This window comes from Lagopus muta, chromosome 6, assembly GCF_023343835.1.
Source record: "Lagopus muta isolate bLagMut1 chromosome 6, bLagMut1 primary, whole genome shotgun sequence".
Classification (NCBI taxonomy): domain Eukaryota; kingdom Metazoa; phylum Chordata; class Aves; order Galliformes; family Phasianidae; genus Lagopus; species Lagopus muta.
Window position 1 is genome coordinate 52,906,799 of NC_064438.1, and position 21,335 is coordinate 52,928,133.

Sequence of the window (21,335 nt, forward strand, 5' to 3'; positions counted from 1 at the left end):
TGTACCATGAGAGAATGCCTTCAGCTCTCTCTGCTGGTATGTTGTCCTTCCCTGCTCAGCTTCTCGGGCAGCGTCTAACTAGATTTCATTCAGCTGAACTAGGACTGTGTAGTTCTGCAAATCCCTGATTATTTTCCATCAATACAGTGGTTGTGTAAATGTCCTGCCAGTACTCAAGCCATTTCATCCCATTCCTTCTCAGGATACAAAACCATCCTTTCCTACAGTGAATTTAGAATTCAGACCAGTACTTCCAACTGGTTCCAAACACTGCTCCAAATGCTTCATTCCACTTGGATTCCTCCATGCCAGAGAACTGTTCAATGAACCTGCTTTCCCTGTTCCTCTTCTCCAACCTCATCTGCTTCCAGGCAGTGGGCATTCTCTAATATTCAGACCTTCTTTACAATTCCTTTTTACATCTGATGCGGTTTACTGAATAGGCAGCAAGTGAGGATTGTGACAATGTGTAGTTGAAAGAGTTGAAAGTTCCGCACCTGTAAAGTCAAGGCAGAGTTGTTAGTCCTTAGCCAGTCCTTTTGATGCCTTCAGGTTATACCTGACTGGCTTCTACATCTCGTCCTTCTCACAGGTTGACTCAAATGGTGCTTGACAGCTGCTGAAGACAAGACAGGATTGTGATCTGACAAGCTACATCATCTGGGAACATCCACCACTGAGAGTCTGCATTCACCCAACAGCTAATTTAGCAATAGCATCTGAGATTGGGTTTTTGCGTGTGTGTGCCTTTACCTCTTTTTGTTTTTAATTTGGCTAATGTATGAACTCTTACTTTGCTAAATGAAACTCAGAGCCAGAATTGCATTGCCTCATTAGAATTCAGACAACTCACGTTCTATGTAACTGATAGATGTGGATGAGGAATAATAAGAATTGCTGAGTCCAGTAGCTTGATAGGAGGGAAACTGCAACATAATTGCATCTGCTAACAGCAAACATGAGCAGCTGTTGCCATTAACAAAAACTCAATACCTATATCCACAGCCAGCCGTGCTAATTGGCAGACACCACATCTAGCACTTATGCAAATACAAGTAGTGGCACATGTATGGTTTTATACAATATGTATCCCTCCAGTATCTGGGTTTAAACACTCTGTCAGGCAGCTGGCCCCTACTTCCCTCGGCCACAGGAACCGGAGTCTGGTACTCAGACCTTCTCTCATCCATTAGTGTTATCAGAACCTGACCTTTGGTTTCTGTGTTCTTCTTTCACAAATTCTCTTGCTGATATGCATGCGTGCAAATGGGTCTCTGGCAACTGGTCCAAACCCATGGCCCTACTGGTAGGTGACAAACAGATCCTCTGGTATGGCTAGAGGTTGGGTTGGAACTTCTGGTTACTACAAGGGAACTGAAAAGCTTTTCCTGTTAACTTATCTGGTGGGTGTCATTTCCAGACCACAGGCTGGTCATTGTTCTTTGATAGCCATGATAGTCAGGGTGCTGGTTGGAACTTTTGGGGTTTTTCCACCTTCGTTATTCATCTACTCCTTTTTCTTTGTGTACTTTATGAAGTATATCAAGAATAATAAAGAAGAACCACGTTTGTGGCTATGATGTTGCTTTGGACAGCACACCAAAAAGACTTAATTAGCTGTAGTATTGTCAAGATAGCAGCGCTACATGAAAGGATGCTTTTGTGTATTTTATGGGACTGAAACAAAATGAGGCAACCTATTACTGTGCTTTTAGACTCCACGGTTTCTGCTAATAGAATAATAAATGTTGGTCTGATATAGATTTATGCTACCACTGGCATCTATGTATATATGAAAATTCAGTGTTTGAATATCGTGTCAGTAAAAGCGTTGGCTAGCACAAAAAAAATTGCCTTTTGAAAGATTTAGAGGAAAATTTCTCACTGACGTTGAAAATATTGACTGCTGGAGGATTCAAGCCTATGAATCTGTTTAGTAATTTAATATTTTTAAATAACTTGTGTTTTTTTTTTTTAATGTGATGAAAACCTGCATGTTAGTTACTGCCAAAGTTTATTTACATATTATTATTATTATATATTTATTTATAATTTTATTTGTAAATAAATAAAAAAGATGTGAGGGAAACAGACATCATGGCTGAGCACTGCATCAAATGCCCACTGTTTTTAAACCCCTTAGCCTCCTTCCATGGCTGCTCTTCGAGAATAGGTTACAGTGATCCCATCAATAATACTGATAGGCAGAGAATGTTTGATGTTGTCTTAGCGAACAGTAACAAATCATTCTGATAATTTAAGGCCTTTGTAAGAGGACTGTTCTGTGAAAGAGAAATAGTAATCTGCACGTGTAACTCCAAAGTGAGGGCTTGCTCTGTCTAGTTGTGGATACCCTAATTCATTTGGGGAAACTCCTGCTGGCTTAAGTGGACGTATGGAGAAGACAGGGTACCTTTCAGTAGGTCCCTAGCTGAGCACCCAGCTGGCAGTGAGCCCCAGCTGTGCTTCTGGCTGAGATATTTATTCATGGCTCATACTTTAGAATATTTTTCCCAATTAACATTTAAAAGCAAATTTATTAGCAGAATTAAACAGCTTTCATTACTTGCATTTAAAGACTTATCTCTTTTTGATGTCAATGGAATTTTCCCAGGGACTTGTAAAGTAGACTCAAAAGTAAACATAGTTTTCAGTTATTTTTTCTTCAGGAGGCTCCTCTGAAGCAAAGTTGGGTCAATGCCGAAGCTCTAGAAAGTCTGAAACTTGATGTTTAATGTTAGAACATCCACTATTGAGGGGCTTTTCCCCTCCTCCCCAAACGTGGTTTTGTGCAATGCAACAGCGAGAGCAACGTATTTCAATGCAATTGTGTACCTCTTGTGTCAGGCTCAAGAAGAGAACGCTGTGGGTATCGAATCCTGCGCCGCCATCGTAATTCGGAGGATTGCATGGGCAAAACCAGGAAGTACAATGAGGCTGCAACCCGTGTAAAAGAGATCCTCCTCAGCACAGTCAGTCCAGAACAGTTTGTTCTAACTCTGCTTGAAGCTGAGCCTCCCAATGTGTTGGTGAGTCGTCCCAGCAAGCCATTCACTGAGGCCTCCATGATGATGTCCCTGACAAAACTGGCAGACAAAGAGCTGGTTCACATGATTGGCTGGGCCAAAAAAATTCCTGGTAAGAATTTCAACCTCTTTTTTATCTATTTCATTTGATGCCTTAGTGGCATAGCGCTGTAAATGTGTAGTGTCTTGTAGAAAGTCCTGTAGCAGTAATGGACAAATTGTTGGTCTCAGAACGTCACTTGGGAGCATTTTGAATCAGAAGACAACCTTGCCCATAATTTGATATCTGTTCTTAGCCAAGTACTTGTTCAGGTTGCTAAAAAGCATAGTTGATATTACGTGTTATTTTTATCTCACCAGCTTTAAATGCCAGGTTAATCTGATTAAGTTCATTAAAATGTGTAGACTGCTATTGGAAAAAACAAAACAAAACAAAACAAAACAACACAAATGGTTTCCTTGAAATCTAATAAATGCTTTGTATTGAAGTTGATGAAAATTGCTTTGTAGCCAAGAACTGAGTCTCCACAACTGCTTCAGCTGACATAATTGGTACATGAGAGAATCAGATTAAGAGGTACATTGTATTGATCTCAGAATTATTGTGTTTCCCTTCAAACCAAAAATTAACATGGTTTGGGCTGTTGGTCATGCAAAGAGCATTCACTGACTTACAATTACATGTGTTGCCTTGAATGTAACTGCATCCACGGATGTGGATTATTCTCTAACTTGATATACGATGCTCTGCTGGAAGTGAGCCCTGCAGCTGCATGTACCTTGCACACCTGATGTGTTCTGCATTGCACCTAGCAGTCCTAAGCCTTGTCCATTGACACTGGTTACTTTTAGCTTGTCTTCAATGCATGTCAGTAGTAAAACCTTTTTCTTGGCAGTAAGAGAATTGTATGAAGAAAGCCTGTTGATCAAAGTCCTTCAGAACAGCTCCTGGGAATGTTTACACTTTATCACGTGTGTTTGTTTTTTGTGATCACCCATGTTACACAGAGCAGAAATAAATGCTATTTTAGAAAATTGCCCAAAATAGATGTGAAATGCAGTATGTTCCCAGTTACAAATAACATCACAGTATAACGTGGCTTTTACAACATCTTCTTGAATGTGGATTTATTTCTTCCTTTAAAGTAAATAAGGTGATAAAGCTCAGCCCATAGGATTTCAGTTGGCAAATTCTTCCCTGAAGAATCCATGCAAAAAAAAAAAAAAAAGTTCTTGACTAATGGTCCAATGAGCACTAACTTTACAATACTTTTAATATGTTTCTCTTCTAAATTAGTAGATGGATGTTACTTTGATGGCCATCTTTAAGTAAAAGTAAATCTTTTTATTCTTTTCTTCATATCTTAGTGCTAAATGTGCTATATTCTGATAGAGGTTTGTCTGAAGAGGAAATCTAAATCTGTTTTTTTCCTTTACTTAATTTTTAATTTTTAATGACCTTCTTTTATTACGAGTCTCACTCTGTGAGTATATTTTTGGTATAGAGTCAGCTTGTTGGATTGAATCTTTTGGTTGCTCATAAAAGTAGAAGACAACACCTGGATTGTTATTTTCTTTTCTCATGACTTCCAATGATTTTAATTCAATGTTATCAGTGGGTATAACATAGCTTCTATAATTGCCTTTGACTCGGTTGTCCTAGTTTAACAGAGCTGAAGGGAGCTCGTGGCTGTACTCACATGGCTGAAAGATGGAACGTTGTCATGATATTGAAGTTTGGATTCATTATGCGACATAGTTGCTGGCCAGAGTGATATCTTTGGGTAGCTATTGCATACCCAGAAGAAGATGAGGGCAGTATATCCTAGTAATTTATATTGAAGGATGAGCTATAGAGCACAGAATTTAAAGGACAGTTTCTACAGCCACAGAAAAATGAGCAATTTAATGTACTCTGCAGCAAATGAGAAGGGACTTCAGATTCTGCAATAGAAGCTGTCATGCTAATGTGCCATCCTCAACCTTTAAACACGATTGCTAGAAAGAGGAAAGAAATAGTCCTTACAGCAGCGCTCGATGTTCATAAATCATACTGTTGGTAATGCGTATTTAGCAGGTGCCATCTGGGATACATCTGAATCTCTAATTACCTTTGCACTGAAAACTGTGGCTTGGTCTGACAGCTCTACTGGGGTTTGTTTTTCAACCCCATAACTTGTTGTTTATGGTGTAGAAATCAGTGCATGCCTCTGTAACTGTTGATTTAAATAAACCCCTGAAATGTCTTTGAGCTGTTGTTTCCCAGGAAACCATCCCTGTTGGTTGATCCTATTCACACTTCCATGGGTATTTTTCTAAAAGCACTTTTTAAATTATGAGGGTTTGGGTCTGGCAGATAATCTGCCATTGGCTGTGAGTTCTGTAGTAAATTCTTTGACATTGAAATCCATGAGGGAAAGCACAGCTCATGGGCTCCTGTTTGCTCCTCTTGGAGTAAAGGAGTAAGGCCCTCAGTGTGAAGGCAGCACTTTCAGTGATGCAACGAGGGAGTTTGCATTACCCAGCTTATGTTAACCTGGGGATGTCACCGACTGTCTTTCAGGGCAGCACTTTAATGAGCTGAAAATGTATGAAGCGTTTATATAAATTACTGGGAGCAGATTTAATGACAGCGCAAATGTGTGGCACACATTTGAGATGTCAGAGAACTGTCCAAAAAGATCTGCAGGAAACCCATCTCCCATGGCCGAGCCCTGTGATGATTTTTTCACCATTTGGAGCAACAGTTACCAGCACATCTAAAGCTTCAGCATCTTTGTTAGCGGTCTTATCTGAAGTGTCTCTGCTTTGAAAACTTTGACCTGATCTTGATTTAGAACAGAGGTGCAGACTGAGTGCAGAACTGATAGTCATTGTCTCTGCTTTTCTTGGGCTTGCCTTTTGGTGGTGGACACTTCTCCATTTTCTGTGTGGTTGTTGTTGTTAATTCTCTATTTTCCTTATGTGTGCATTTCTTATTTTTCTTTGTTTATAGAACCTTGAGTATCCCAAGTTGGAAGGGACCCCTGAGAACCATGGAGTTCAACACCTTCTCTAAGGCTTTGTATGTTATTGCAGAGGAAGGGGCAAGCAACAACAACTTCTTTCTTCTGGCTGTGTTGCCATATTATCTGGCGCTTGCTGGAAGTTCTAGAGATAACTAAATGCCAGAAAAGGGCTTATGCCCTATTGCATCAATTCTGTTCTTGCTTCTGGGGTGCCACGTATGAAGGCAATGCAGACATCACTACCATCATCAACTACCCTTGTCTTCCTTTTTTATTTTTTTTTATTGATCAATACATGGTATTTACCAATAAGGTGATAACACAGAGCAACTGAGATGTAGCTTCTTTCATAGGTACCAAACAAACCCACAAACGTGGCTGCCTCCTGAGGTCCAAACAAAACACCAAGAGACCTGCAAACAGCAACCTTATATGTTATGGGAAAAGAATGGTCTGTTTTTGTAGGCATCCTCCACAGTATAATGCAATACATCTTTAATAGATGTGAGTTTCCATAGTGGGTCCTTGGTACCTTCAAGAAGTCTCTGAGGCTGTCATCTAAGGAGGTGCCCGCATGTAAGGCAGGTCTACGTTCACCTACGTGCCAATTGTGCTTCAGCACTGCTCTGATTTATTCATTTTCCCTGAAGACTTTCTAAGCAAGACTGGATAAGGCCCTGGGCAACCTGATTGAGCTGTCGTGTCACTGTTTGTCGCAGGAGGGTTGGACTATATGGCCCTCAGAGGTCCCTTCCAACTCTAAGGATTCTATGGTTCTATCATTTTAAATGTTTTCTGGAAGATGTGTCAAAGATAATCACAACTATTTATGTTCCCATTTGAGATGGCAGCAGTACATTTCTGATACACCTCTTTTTCTGTCTTTCTTCACAACCCATGTTTCTTCTTTTTTCTTTTTCTTTTTTTTTTTTTTTTTTTTTTTTTTTTTTTTTTTTTTGTATATTAAAGATATTTTTTTGTGAACAAGTTGATTTATTTGATGCTGTTTTCATCATTTTAGGCTTTATTGATCTCAGCCTCTATGACCAAGTCAGGCTCTTGGAGAGCTGCTGGATGGAAGTTTTAATGATTGGTTTAATGTGGAGATCAATCGACCATCCTGGGAAATTAATTTTTGCTCCGGACCTTGTACTAGACAGGTAAGAGAAATCAACTTCTTGAGAGCCCTTCAGTTAGTGTGTTTGGAGGGAGATGAATGGAGAAAGGAAGTGGGTGAAATATTGGAGAGGATGTGAACATTTAATTTAACAATGCCATTCACTTGTATTTTAACAATTATATCTTGAGAGTTCACCTGTTGAGTGTTCAGGGCTCCAAATGTTAAATTGTAGACATCAACACGATGTGCTCCTTTATCAAACAGCTTCCATCGGCCAATAGATTTTCTCCCCATTTATTTTAAGTAGTTTATCTCAGATTTTTTTTCCTGTTCCTAGTGCAGATTTCATAGCTACATTGATGGGCTTTGTAGCACTAGCCAGAAGGGATTTTAAAAAGTAACTTGCTGTTTAATATTGAAAGTTTCCTTCAAGCTTAAGTGGAGTGTTGCAAGCTTAAAACTTACTTATCCATAGCTATGTACCAGCGGGGAAGAATATGGATTAGTAGGGATGTTTTTCCATGTTAGCATGTTAGAACAATTTGATTTGGGCTTCACATTGGTAAAAAGAGAGAATCTGCTTTCTTGGCAAGGAGTAAAATCTCTCTTAACCTTTTCAACCTAGGGAAATTCATATCTGCACCAATTTGGGCTCGAGCTAAATAATCATCGCCATCATAGATTCAGAAAGGAAAATGGGTTACTAAGAGAAATAAATTTGAATTACAGAAGATTTGAAGTAAATTGTGGTTTTCTCATATAAAATTCAATGCAAGGACACACTGAATTGTTCATTGCAATGATAAGAAATTGCTGAAAATGTACTATATGTTCAGTTCCTCGAGAGCTAATATGAGCCAAAAAGAGCTGGCTTCCTTCATCTCCACAGGACTTAATGGAGTGGGAGCTAGCAAGCGTCTGGGCATCCTGTATTACTTTCAAGATATACTCATGTGAACTTTAGCTACATTACCCACACAATCTACCCTTTGTAGATGTACATCTCTGATGCTCATGCCTTTGTCTTGACGCTGGCAGCTGCCAGTCCTCCTCCAAAGCTTGAATTTCTCCTTTGCCAAGAGGCACGTGAGAAGCCAGGCAGTATTGAGGCAACTGCCTTTCTGCAGGCTGTATTTCAGCTCCTGGGTAGTGTTACCTGCCTCAGCCTGGGCACTCAGCACCTCCCTTTGGGAGCCAGGAGTGATCCTGCACCACTGTCCTTAAGTGTGCCTCATGTTAACAGCACTGCAGGCAAAACTCGTGGCTTACAGGTGGTGCAGGGGCATCCCTTTGAATAGAGCATCATAGAGCTTTACTGCTTTATAATTCCAGTACGTTTAAAAAAAAATCTGAAGCACTAATTTAAGTGGTTTCAAATTACTTCTGATTCATTTTAAGCCAATTGAAATGGCTTAAGGTATATGTATTTTTTCAGTTCATCCTCAGAACTGGAAACAGTACTGTTTTTAATATCCAAACTGGAGGTTACAGTCACCGTTCACTTGCAACCATAAACAAACAAATGAAACCAGCCAGACAAAATCAAAAGCTATTCAAACGTGAACACCTTCAACAAGCAAAAGATGGTTTGGAGGGTCGTAGGAGTTCTTTTACTGCTCCAAGAAACTTACTTTAGTGGGGCTTAATTATTAATTCTTTAGATGTTTGTCAGGTACAAACAGGGATGTCATAGGTTGTGGCATCAATTCCTCGTGAACCAAATCTGGAAAATGACTCAAGGTGATGGTGAGCTCTGCCCTGTAGTACGTAGTTTAAAGCTGATTATCACAAATTTTGTTGGTTGTGAAGTTAAAGCCTCTTTACAGAAATGTGGTTGCACTTACCTGTGGTCAACGCTGTAAGCACTTTAAGCACCTTACAGAGAAAATTAGTTTCTTAGAGGTGGTGACCTTTTATGCCATTGTAATTTTCCATTCATATTTCTTGATAGAACCTTCTGAATGCTCCCACAAACGAGACAGATAGGCTTCTTGCAGCATTCTTTGCACTGTGGCTTTTATCTGGCTGAGTCAGAGTTCCTTAACTCTACTTTTTTGGTAACATTTTAAATGTTTCCATAGGGACGAGGGGAAATGCGTAGAGGGAATTTTGGAAATCTTTGATATGCTCCTGGCCATGACCTCGAGGTTCCGAGAGCTGAAACTGCAGCACAAGGAGTATCTGTGTGTCAAGGCAATGATCCTCCTCAATTCCAGTGAGTACACAACTGCCTCTGCCTCACCAAATTATACTTATTTCGACTGCAGCTGGGAAATTAGTGTCTAAAAAGGACAGAAATATCAAATGAGATGAAGCGTAATTCAAAGGGAGCGCTGGAAAGGGACCTCATCAAATCATAAGGGTTTTTGCTCGAGAAACTTCTAAGCCATGTTGTTTGCTGGGTTTAGGGTCTCTATCCTGCTCCAGATAGCTGAATGAGCTTAGAGCTCCATGGATCCTGGTCACGGGTTATACTTCTTTATGCCTATACAAGCCTGTTCTTCGTACTAGTAAAATTATTTACTCAACTGAGTGGTGATCAACTGTGCTGAAATATTTCTATTTAATGATAATTAGTACAAATGTTAGAAAGAGTTCAACAGTTCTGCAAGATGAATGTGAGGACAGAAAGTTTGCTTTGCAGCCTTCTACAGCCTGCGGTAAAATCCTCTTATTCCCCAGAACATTTTGTAAGGTCAAAAGGAAAACAACAACAGCAACAAAGAAACCAACTGAAAGCCATCTGTATATAGAATGATGATACTATCTACATCTTCTGTTTTCAGCATGAAGCTTTTGTGTAACTCTCAGCACTGTTTCCGAAGGGGAATAGTCCAGCTGTTTTCTGACTTGTTTGTAGAACAGATTCCATTACTTCAACTGACAACAGAGATCTTCCATTTATTTTTATTTAGCCAAAGGGAGAAAAAAGTGCTCATTAGCCGTGGCTTTTTTTTAAAAGCTTCACCTCTCAAAAAAAAAACCCACTTCCCTCTTGGCTCTCCTTCCTTAGCAAGGTTAATCTGTTACTTCTGGTGTTCAGAGTGTTCAGGAGCTCTCTCCATCCGTAGGCATCTTTGGGATTCTCTATCAAGAAATACCAGTGAGTGTTTCCAGACTTTCCTCGTGGCAATTTATTCTTTCTCCACCCCACTCCCCTTTCTTCTGCTTTTGCTGACTTCTGAGGTGTCTCACGGTAGGCAGGCGCTGTCCTGTGGCACCATGGTGAGCTGCTGGGAGCCTACAGCAGTCAGTAAGAACAGCCACTCTCCTCCTCTCTTGGATTTACTTGGAGAAGAAAGGTGTTTTTTTTGTTTTTCCGGCATGATAGAAGCTAAACGGCGTGGTGCAATGTGATTCAAAGGAAAAAACCGTGGAGAATGGAAAGCACGTCTGCTTCCCCACAGACTGAGAGCTCAGTCTGACTGAAGAGCCTGTGTTCATTGTGTTGTCTTGGGAGGATTTGGGAGAGTTAATCACTATGCAATCGATGTAGAAATCCCATTTGGATGAAGAAATACAAGCTGAAGCTTGGCATATTACATGCAGCACTGTTTGTATTGTGTTGGGGTGTGTGAATGTGTGTCAGGAAATACATCTTTTCTTATCCTGTGAATTATTGCATTGGAAGACAATCCAAAGTCATAGTTTTTTGTGCCTCACAAGCAGGATTTCTTTGTCTCCTCTGGTAGGCATGTTTCCCTTGTCAGCAGAAGAACCCGAAAGCAACAGGAAACTGCACCACTTGCTCAATGTGGTCACAGATGCTCTGGTGTGGGTTATTGCAAAGAGCGGAATCCCCTCCCAGCAGCAGACAACTCGCCTGGCCAATCTGCTGATGCTGCTCTCCCACGTCAGACATGCAAGGTAAATCTTACAAAATGTGAGGGATATGCCAGCTGTTGTGTTTGCTTCTTACAGTGACAGTCAGTCTAGAACTCCACAGTGTCCCTGAAGGACCCTCTTCATCTCTCTTTTTGTAAGACTGTCCTTCCTAGCATGGCTAACTAGGCAATGTGATCAGGTATTGACTGGCACTCAACATGTTGTGTTAATATTAAAATGCTCTCTGAACTGTACTGCATTAAAGCATTCCTACATACTCTCCTGAAACGTTTAGCAACAATAACACAAATTCAGCCCTTTGACAAAATAAAAATAAATAGTAATAATAAAAGAAACATGACACCCAGCCATCAAAACTCTTCTGTTCAGAAGTCCCTTTCAGAGCTGATCTGCAGCGTGGATTTTGGAGGAATGAGGTATGGTTTGAACTCTGTGCTTGTCAGGCCAAATATTTTGTGCATCCTGGGAGCCACAACTGGTCCTTTTACTCAGAACCCTAGCATTTTGCCATGCACTGCAATGATGGCTTTCCTCATGTGAAGCAGCTCTTCTGCTCCCTGCCAGCTCCCAGACCACCTTAGGTTTCTCATCTCTGCTTGCAGTACAGTGGTCTCAAATGCAAGGTGCTGCAAATAGATGCTTTAATTTTCGGTCTCTGTCATCTTGAATTATTACCCAGAGATCAACTGTTCACCTGTCTTGCATGGTTATGCAAGACCTTCAAGTGCTGAAGGAGGACAGGAGGGGTAGGAGGGGGTCTTTTCTTTGCTCTTGGCCTTTGTTAGGCTTTTAGCTCTTGAGCTGCAGCAGAACATCATTTTTTGGGATGCACTGCCTCCTTCCCAGACCAATCCAGTAGTTCAGCTGTGTGCTGGCTGGTTGCGGCTGTTTCCACTGTGATTAATTTGGTGTTGAGAAAGTGCACTTGGTTTTCAGCCCTAAAACTCTCTGAGTGTACCTCGATGCGTGTTTGTGTGTGTGTGTGTGTGTGTGTGTGTGTGTGTGTACAACTGCTGTACTTCAGCAATAGCCTTCCCTGTCAATCCAAATAGCGATACAGCTGCAGAGATTTCAACTCAGCAAAATGTCACCGTACCTTGCTGTGTGACCAAAAAAGGAGGATTCTTAAAGCCAAGATCTAACATTGGACAAGCAGAGAGGAAGCAAACTGCTTGAAGTTGGCCAATATCATATGGTATTTCTGCTCAGCCAGCTGGGAGAAGTAGGTGGTTCGTAGAGCTGCATGATGTGAATTCCCCTTTTGTTTACAGCTGCAGCACATGGGTCTCCCACGTTTATGGCACCAAAGAAGCTTTCTCTTTCATCTCAATGGGAATGATACATCTGAATCATTTTCTGAAGACAGTTTGTGTTGGAAAGCACGAATCTTTGTTCTCTAGATGGTGGATTGTAGCCTTAGAGCATTAGGATGTTGTTGTTGCTGCTAGCAGTATGTGATCCCACAGTCTGCAGCAGTTACATCTCTTAACTCATAAAAAAGGAACTCTTGAAGCCGTGATTGTGTTTTCCTTCTCTGTGCTGGTCATATGTATCACTGACTTTGTCGTCTGTTTTTCTTCACAGTAACAAGGGCATGGAGCATCTGCTGAGCATGAAGTGCAAAAATGTGGTCCCAGTGTATGACTTGCTGCTGGAGATGTTGAACGCTCACACACTCCGAGGGCAAAGGAAGTCCCCAGTCACACATCCTGAGTTTGAATAAGTTTCACATTTCCAGGTCTGAACAGAAGTACGGGGCTGCCCCAATATGCAGGCAAATATACTGCAAATATGCAGGCTGTCCCTAGCCTCGGTTTGCTGAAAGTTATGGGAGAAAACTAAGCTGCTGTGATGGGACTGCTGGAGCGTGACCTAGTGCCAGTCCTCATCTCTTGTCGATTCACAATGGGATATCTTGGGAAAAGATTGCGAGGCGCACACCTCTGTCTGTTTCTGACATTATAATGGCTGCACTTTTATAGTGCCTTCTGTGAGACTCTTAAAAGCACCTTACGAAATTAAGCCTCAGAACAGTCCTGCGAGACGGGGAATTATTGCCTCTCCTTTTTAAAAGCAACTGAGACAAAAAGATGACCGGGTTGAGATGACAGAGGTCTGTGTGGGGGCCAGGGGTCAGGGCCTCACTCTCTGTGTCCCAGCCCAATCCTTTTAAGCACTAACTGATCTTTTTCGGTGTGAGGTGGTATGAAATATACAGTAGCAGTATTTGGCACAAATCTACTTACCTGTGTGTGCTGGGCACTGGGCAACGCTGCTTTGCAGGTGATGTGCACAGTGGAAAGGAGTTTCCTTTGTTCTTAAATATGCAATGGCTGCATGGGCCCTCATTTGAGGGCCATTCTGAATAACATCTTGGGCTAGTTCGGAGCCTCTTCAGAAATGTGAAACCAAGCTTACATTTGCATTCTGTGAGCAAGTTCTTAACACCCGTGTTATTACCTGTGTACAATTCTTCAGCGCTTTAATGCAGCACAAAACTGCCCCCTTCTTTCAGTCAGTGCTGACTTTTGAAATGTGTTCTGTCTGTGACATGACGATGTTGTTTTATATATTTATTAACGATGTTAAATCTATTATAACATTTAGGTACAAAAGGTTGATATGTGAACATTGTGTGCGTTCATATGTGCTCTGCCAACCGGGGCTTGTGAGATCAGTGGGGAAACGCCTGCATTCCCTCCCCTTTTTTGGCCGCCTGTGCATCTGAGTTCTGCCGGCCCCAACCGTAGGGGTGGGGAATGGGAGGCTGAGCTGGGCTGCTGCCCTCAGGTTTGCTGCTTGCTGGTTCTCCAAGCGCGTGAGACCTGAAGCTGTTCCATATTTTGTGCAGGATCCTTCAGAAGTTTGTTTGACAGGTGCGATGGCTTGTTTGAATTGAATGTCACTTGGGATGCAGGCTGAGGCCTCCCTGTGTGCTGCCTTCTGCATGTGTTTAAGACCTGCTAAGGAAAATAAAGAAGGGAAATAGCTCATCTGACCACCTCAGCAAAGAGCAGAATGGCACCATTCATTCCAGTCACTGCCAGTATTGCATTTTGATGTGAGCTACGATTGCAGTTGCTATCAGTGGAAGTGTTTTACTATAATACATGCATGGTTTTAGCATTGCGGGTGTGGTGACATTAAACTGGGACTACCCCAAAAGTCCATTTGGAGCCTAAGTCTTTTGGATGAGGGACTTTGCGCCGTTCCCCCTTTGCATGCTTTGAGTATCTTGCAGACCCTTGATCCTGGTGTTTTTTGAAGCCCGGGACAGTATTTTTTATAGGAGGGGCATCAAGCATTGTCAGTGAGTTGCACAGATCTCTTGTCCTGTTTTTGATCTTGTACTATACCAGATGCTGCTGCTGTCTCAATTTTTACTGGCTACCTTTCTATTGTTTATAAGAAATGTAATATAGCAGTGCTCTGCTAAAATATTTAATGTTTACTACAAAAAAAAAAAAAGGAAAAAAGAAAAAAATGTGAGTACAGTCTTGAATTCGTTGGCTCCTTGTTCATTTTGAGGGAAGTTTTGCTGTGAGAAGATATCTTTGGCTGCCATCACCTCCCAGCCTTCCCGCTTTGTAGTGTTCTTTCTCTGATTTTCCTTTTCCTGTATATTTGTTTTGTTTAATACAATTTTTCAAAGAAACATTGAAGTGCTATTTTTTGTTTCGCTATAAAAGCGCCGAGTTTATGTGCACTCCTGAAGCAAATGTCTGGGAAACTGGGAAAGAGTGGGTATCAGTCATACAACAAATGTCTAAATGCCAATTTACTCTGGATTGATGCAGAAGGGTGGTGCTGCAGATTTGTGCCACGCTGTGATTCACACGTTTCTACTCACAGTCTAAAAGGGAACAGGATGTGATTTCAACAGATTTTGTTTCGTTAAGCATTGTTTTATTAAAAGCTACTACCAGTGTTTTAAAATGGGCAAAACCTGATAGCTGTCACATCTGTGGATTGATGTTCATGTGTGTGTGGGTAAAGAGGGAGGTGCACGGCACAGCTGATAAACAAGGACCTTGTGATAAGGCAATGAATGCTGACTCCTGAGTAAGATGCTGTGTTAACCGTGGGCCTGTATCCCACAGATCTTCTCATGTACTGCAGCCCAGGTGAGGAGAACATCCGTGTCCAACCCAGGCCTGAGCAGAGCTGTTGGTGCATTTCAGCTCCTGTACAGGGAGCATCTCCATGTCCAGCAGGAAAGAACAGAGCTGAGGAGCTACAGAGGCCCATCAGGAGGTGAGAATGCGGCTGCTCTGCAGCATCCCTTCCATGCTGCACATCAGCATCTGCCACAGAGCGGGACTGGGCCAGAGGTGGTTGTTTCTGCCTGAATTGTGCTGCAGTTCTGGGAGCTGCGATGAGGGTGTCATGTATGATTCATCTCCAGGAATGCTACACCTTTTCCAGAGCTCTGTTTTTGCAAATTACATTTGGTGCTGCCAGAGGGGAGAAGATGAGTGGGAAAATCCTCCCCTGAGACAGTGCCTGATAGAGTGGGTGCTCCTATGAAACATACAGGAAAGCAAGACAGATAGCACATACTGTCTGTATGAATATGGCTAGGGCCATAATATCTAGGGAACCTGCTTGAGCTGGGGGTTGGACGAGATGCTCCAGAGGTCCCTTCCAACCCCTACAGTTCTGTGATTTTTTCAGTTAACTCCTTACTGATTGAATGCTATACAGGGAACACTGTGATGAGCAGAGAGCATCCTTCTAACTGCCGGAAGTTTTTGCTTTCCCCTTGATGGCATGTTGAGAATCAAAGACATTTACTGTGTTTCCATCATTAGAGTGGTTTAAAGAGCTCCTAGAAATGCAGTGAGTCTTTGGAAAGTTGCCTCTTTATCCTTTTGAACTGATACCAGTGGTCAGCTTTATTCAAGGTAAGAATTATTGTTTTGTTTAGACATCACTGGAGAATATATAGTTTAGATTTGCTGACAGAGGATGCCAAATATATGTGTACAAATAGGCACAAAAGATTCAGAGGGCAGCTCAGCCTGAATACACTGATACTGCTGAAGGCCCATGGGTGTGATGGGGTTCTTTAGAGGCACAGCACTGCTCTGCTGCAGGATATTCCTGGCACCTTTGGATTCCAACTACACAGAAAGCAAGCCTGAGCTTTTCACTTCGGGCTAGACACAAATGGCTTCTAAAAGCAGGGCCAGAGCCTGCTTTTGTGTCCAAGGTTGTTCTTTCTTGTCTGACTGATAGAAAATAGCTGTGCACTGATGAAATAGTGTTCTTTCTTAGGCTGTGCTTTATCCCTCATATATTAAAAATGTGGTTGTTATTAAGGAGCCTATTTTAATCTTAGCACTGAGAAATCGTGGCAGAAAAAGAGGCAACTCTCTCCCCTCCCTGTCCTTTCCCACGAAGATAAAAAAACTGCCCATGGCAAACACGTTGCTTGTACCTTGACAGCTGATGATTAAAGCAAGGTATGGATGTGCACGGCTTCATTTGAGATGCCTTAAACTGAGTACAGTCTGATGTCCTGTCACAGGAATTACTGGTTTTTAAGGTTGAATTTTGATCTTCTGGCCAGTTCTCTGGATGGCAGAATAGCTGAGCTTGGCTGCTGTAAGCCAGCACAGCCAGGGACAGGAGTCATGGACATGCCTTGGCTGTTGTCACCATTCTTCTAAGAAGAAAGTGTTGGACATTATTATGTCCTGCAAGATTATAACTTGGCAAAGTTAAGGATGCAGTCGTATATTGTGCTGACCCAGTGCCTAAACTAACACTAAGGATAGCTTTGTAAATGGGAGTATGGAAAGCAAGTGGATTGCTAAAATGTATTGTAAATCATTATTGTTGGCGTTTTACTACTGAACTGAAATGGTGAGTTAAAAGGCCTAGTATGTTTCATAGCCAAAGCTTCATTTTATTGATGATATGGATATTTTATAACTATTGTTCCCTTCTTTTAGCACAGAGGTCACCTACACTAACGCTTTGTTGAGTGTCAGTGATTTCTATGTAAGTGCATTAAAAGCAGACTGCAGTGGTATAAAATGCCAGCTTCTGCTGCTGCTGCCTGAACAGATCTTTCTTTACTCGTCACAGTGCTGTGTAGTGAAGAGATACCGTATCCATGAACAGTTGTTTCTGCACATTTCTTATGTCTACTGCCGTAGAATTTTCTGAGTCCTGCTTCCTACATGGTATCAGTTTCAGTAGTTTGTCCTCACTACAAGTCTGGAGTGGAAACAGTGTTAGGAGTGAAGTTGGCACCTTTTGTTTTATGTCTGTAATATGGATGGGAAAAACAAACAAATCAGCCTTTGTCCTGTCTCTCAGCTATTTAGTTCTGTGAATTTAAGGTATTTTGCCAGTGATGCACGCATTGTTAAGTTGTGGACTGTTGTGGCTGAATAAACCGGTATCACGAAACCTAAATATGTGGGGTTTTGCTCATTTCTTTCTTGTAGCTGATCTCAGTCTGCTTTCTGGAGCCTATGATGTGTGGAATCAGTGTCTGTGTAAGTGTCTCATCCTGACCTTCACACTTCTTTGTATGCTGTAGGTGGATTTGTCAGGTATGGGACTTCTTAGGAAGTTTCACAGCTCCAAGTGGCTCCGTAGGTTTCAGGCATTTAAATTTGAATTTAACTGTAAGGGTGCCAATTTGTAACAGTTCTGAAAGCAGAAAGTGGAGGACTGTTTGTTCACTGACTACTTATGGGGAGTTGGGCTAGATACCTCAGGGTCCCTTCCAACTCAGACGATTCTGTGATTTAAGAAGGAGGTACAGCTGAGATCAGATGGATCTCATCTCCCTCACAAAGATGACTTCAACCCAAAGCCAGGTGGAGGCGTTTCACTCCTTTGTACAATGCCTGTGCACGTGTGCACTTGCTCTCCCTATTGCTCCTGCCCTCTTTCTTTTTTTTCCCCTCTTCATTGAGCAACTCCAGCCTGAGTGCCTGAGTGAGGATGACAGTAGGAGCTGAGTGGATATATATATATATATAATGACTTGTGTGAAGCAGACATTAGAGTCAGCCTAGATATGGCAGTTATAATCAACCGAGGTAAAACTATTGAAAATAGGACTGGGGGAAAAACATTTAATTTCCCAGAATTTATTTTTTTGCTACATTTTGAGATAATTTCATAAAAGCTCCTCATATTATACATTACCTCAGCTTGACAATTTGATGTAACTGTATATAATAAGGAAATTGCAGGCTATGAAATTCTCCTTTGACCTTTTAGCATTGTTCCAATTTTTATCCCTGCTTAAGTTGCTTAATGGCAGCAGAACTGAATATCATGTCAGCAAGTGACTATTAGTCCTCGGCAGAAAGGTTTGCATGGGCATTTGTGACAACCCGGCAATGAAATAATGGCTAGAGTTGGCTGACTTCTGCAGAGCCAGAAACTGAAATGAGCTCCATCTGAAAGTAATTGCTTTCAAAACATAAAATGATGAGAGTGGAGGAAGTGAAGGAAGGAGAGGTGGGGGGAAGAGGGCCCATTCCTACCTCCTGGTACTATAGAGCTGTGAAACTCAAATAGATTCCAGTTTGGAGTTTTTCTTCTCTTGCCCTGACGAGCAAGAGAGCGGTAACGCAGCTTTTGACACAGCTGCATGAGCATGCAAATATGTGGACTATTAGGGTGTGGAAGGGTCAGCACTGCTGGAACACACCGCTGCTTGCCCCGCGCCACACACACCGCTACTCCCTGCAGACAGTGGCACAATTTTAATGAGTACTCAAACTGTACAACCGAGAAGCAATGGTGAAGCTGACTGTACACAATGTTTCTCAAGCCATTGCCTACACTGTCAATTTCACGTTTAAGGTGGAGAATCTTACAGCGAGTTTATATATAAAAAGAAAATGCACAATTCTCTCCCCAGATCCTGTACACTATTCAGCAGGTTAAAATCTGAAAAAAAACAAACTTTCATTAAAAAAGTCATTACAGTATTTGCATACATCAGGGATAGTCTACATAATTGTGTTCATCTAGAAAATCTGTGCATTTATAAAGCATTTCCATGCACTGTAACAATTCTGTATTTCAAAAGTGGTACAAAAAGACAACACAGCAGTCCTAACCACTAGAAAATTACATGTAAAACAAAACAAATGTGCATCCTTTTATTGAATGTGTCAGATGAATAAAACACAGTAACAAAGATTCGGAAAGATGCAGATTTCTATTTCCACCCAGTGATCACAGTACCAAAAGATACAGTCATGTGAAGTGTGTGCAGTAATCGGTTTAGGCAAAGTGCCTCTTCAACTGCTTGTTCATCGCGCCAACCCGAGACCAACTGCTGCGTTTGAGATTACTGTGAAGTAGTTTCTGCATCTAATAACTCAGTATTCGATCACCTTGCAAGCTTAAGTGCACTGCAGCTACAAAATAGTGTTCTATTGCATCGAAGTATAAAGTGTGTTGCTTAAGGTTTAAAAATCTATAGAAAAAGTTCATTTTCCATACAAAAATGCTGAAACTTTCTCAAGATATACACTTTGAGATGTGAAATTTAACACATTCCCATCCACCGGAGAATGCTAAAATGTGAGGCTTTATTGAGCTGCAGCACAGGCTTGGGCAGCGGCGTGTAGGATGGGAGGGGGCTGTAGTGGCCTGTTTAGGGAACTAACACAGCATACAGGTTTCTGTATTTAACTACGTGATATCACCGTTTCACTGATGCCAGCAGCATAAAAATAAGCACCGCAAAGAGTGTGTTTTGGTATAATGGAGATCCCTGGGCTTCTTCCTATGTCGGTGGAGGCCCGTTGGTGTATCGCAGCATTGGATAGAAAGAACGGGCAAAGTTGTTTGCCTGGGTGCAGCTGTAGTCCTCCTCAGAAGATGGAATCATGCATGCCAGGAGAAGAAGCAGTAGAAAGAACAACTGGAGGGGTAAAGCTGCTCGTAACACACGGTAAAAGAAGGAGGGGGACCGAGGGACCACGTGAGTCGGTTGTGCGTGGCTTTCAGCTCTGAAAAGAAGATGCACACACACACAGAAACAGCACTTCAGAGTTTGAATTAAGAAGTTATTTTAACTGCCTCTCGGGGGCTCATACCCTGTACCTTCCAGGGTACAGGGCTGCGCTGCACAAGAATGCTTTAAGTGTAACTTCAAAGCATGCAAGACTGCTCTGGAGGAAGCCAGCCACTAGATTAGCCTTATATTTCTTTTTTATACTTCTGGAAAAGAAATGTTTATTTTAAATAGCTCAGATCAGTGGGTTTTAAATGTATTTTTTGGGTTGCAAATGCATGTTTTCCCTGCAGTCAAACAAGCCACTCCAAGTACTTGGAAATGGACCATGGAAAGTCACTGCTCCAGCCTGAGAAGACTCTATTTTGCCTGTGTCACCACAATCAATCTTTTTTAACAGACCCTACCACAATGGAGGTGATATTTCTTCCTTCATGGTCTGTTTTCACTAAATGCCTCTAAGGTGCAAGTTGCTTTGTACAAGGTTGTTGGTGACTTACTTAAAAAGCAAATATTCCCCCATTTGGCTTAAAAAGATCTTCTCAAGAGGGAAGACAGGCTCAGATTGCACAGCAGTGCAGAAGCTGAGAAGCTCCATCTTCTTCTGTGTTAGCTTACTTAAGAGGAACAGCTGCCTTACCACTCGGGTTAATACAAATTCATACCTTGTGTTGCTGTTTTTTCTGCCATCTGAAGTTCTCCTTATTGTGATCTGTTGAGAGAAGTAGTATCTATTAACCAGAATTCATAAACTATAGCAAGGAATTTCTTTCTTAAAAGAAGGCAGTTGTAGGCTTTCTGTCCTGCTGTAAGTTCTGTGATAAGGTATACACTTCTAAAAGGTAAAATGGCTTCATCTGAGGAACCTTCAAGCTAATCACACACACACATATGCTGACAGTGAAGTATTTTAAATAAACAAATACATAAAAAAATACTAGCCTTCTTCACAGGAGGGCTGGATTTCACTGCAACTGGATGATAGACTTCGGAGTCCAAGTCATCTGGAACTGGCAGGAATACTCTGCTATCCTAAAAGGTAACCACATGGCCCTCTTTAAAATGCATCATCAAAATTCAAAACAGAGGAAGTTCAGAATCATCTTCCATTGTTTCTCTACAGTTGTGCAGCTTCTTTAGCACAACCAGCAGTAAAGAGATGCTCTGGTTCTCTAGCATAACAAAATGTTACCTGCTATGCTCAACCAGAAAGCACTGCTAAGGAACAAACACATGCAGGTATTAACTTGAAAACTTCTCTATCTGATAGTTCTCACTGATAAGCAGCATATTTCTGCTGAGTACTAACTTCTGTGAGTTCATTACACACTCCT

The 21,335-nt window shown here is 41.6% G+C and overlaps 3 protein-coding genes across 11 annotated transcripts in view; 2 read left to right on the forward strand and 1 right to left on the reverse strand.

The window, feature by feature from the left end:
• The window catches only part of ESR2 (estrogen receptor 2), a 44,495-nt gene extending 26,603 nt beyond the window's left edge, over positions 1-17,892 (forward strand). For all 5 annotated transcript variants that reach the window (XM_048948685.1, XM_048948686.1, XM_048948682.1 and 2 more), the window contains 5 exons: positions 2,848-3,138; positions 7,056-7,194; positions 9,236-9,369; positions 10,847-11,021; positions 12,585-17,892. In XM_048948685.1, coding sequence (XP_048804642.1) covers positions 2,848-3,138; positions 7,056-7,194; positions 9,236-9,369; positions 10,847-11,021; positions 12,585-12,723 — 878 coding nt within the window. In that variant the 3' untranslated portion in view covers positions 12,724-17,892. The remainder of the gene's footprint in view (positions 1-2,847; positions 3,139-7,055; positions 7,195-9,235; positions 9,370-10,846; positions 11,022-12,584) is intronic.
• Positions 1-21,335, forward strand: part of WDR89 (WD repeat domain 89) — a 320,794-nt gene that overhangs the window by 63,382 nt on the left and 236,077 nt on the right. The window lies entirely within an intron of this gene.
• Positions 18,722-21,335, reverse strand: part of SYNE2 (spectrin repeat containing nuclear envelope protein 2) — a 172,108-nt gene continuing 169,494 nt past the window's right edge. For all 4 annotated transcript variants that reach the window (XM_048948676.1, XM_048948675.1, XM_048948673.1 and 1 more), the window contains 3 exons: positions 20,944-21,033; positions 20,667-20,713; positions 18,722-19,996 (listed from right to left, as the gene is read on the reverse strand). In XM_048948676.1, coding sequence (XP_048804633.1) covers positions 19,771-19,996; positions 20,667-20,713; positions 20,944-21,033 — 363 coding nt within the window. In that variant the 3' untranslated portion in view covers positions 18,722-19,770. The remainder of the gene's footprint in view (positions 19,997-20,666; positions 20,714-20,943; positions 21,034-21,335) is intronic.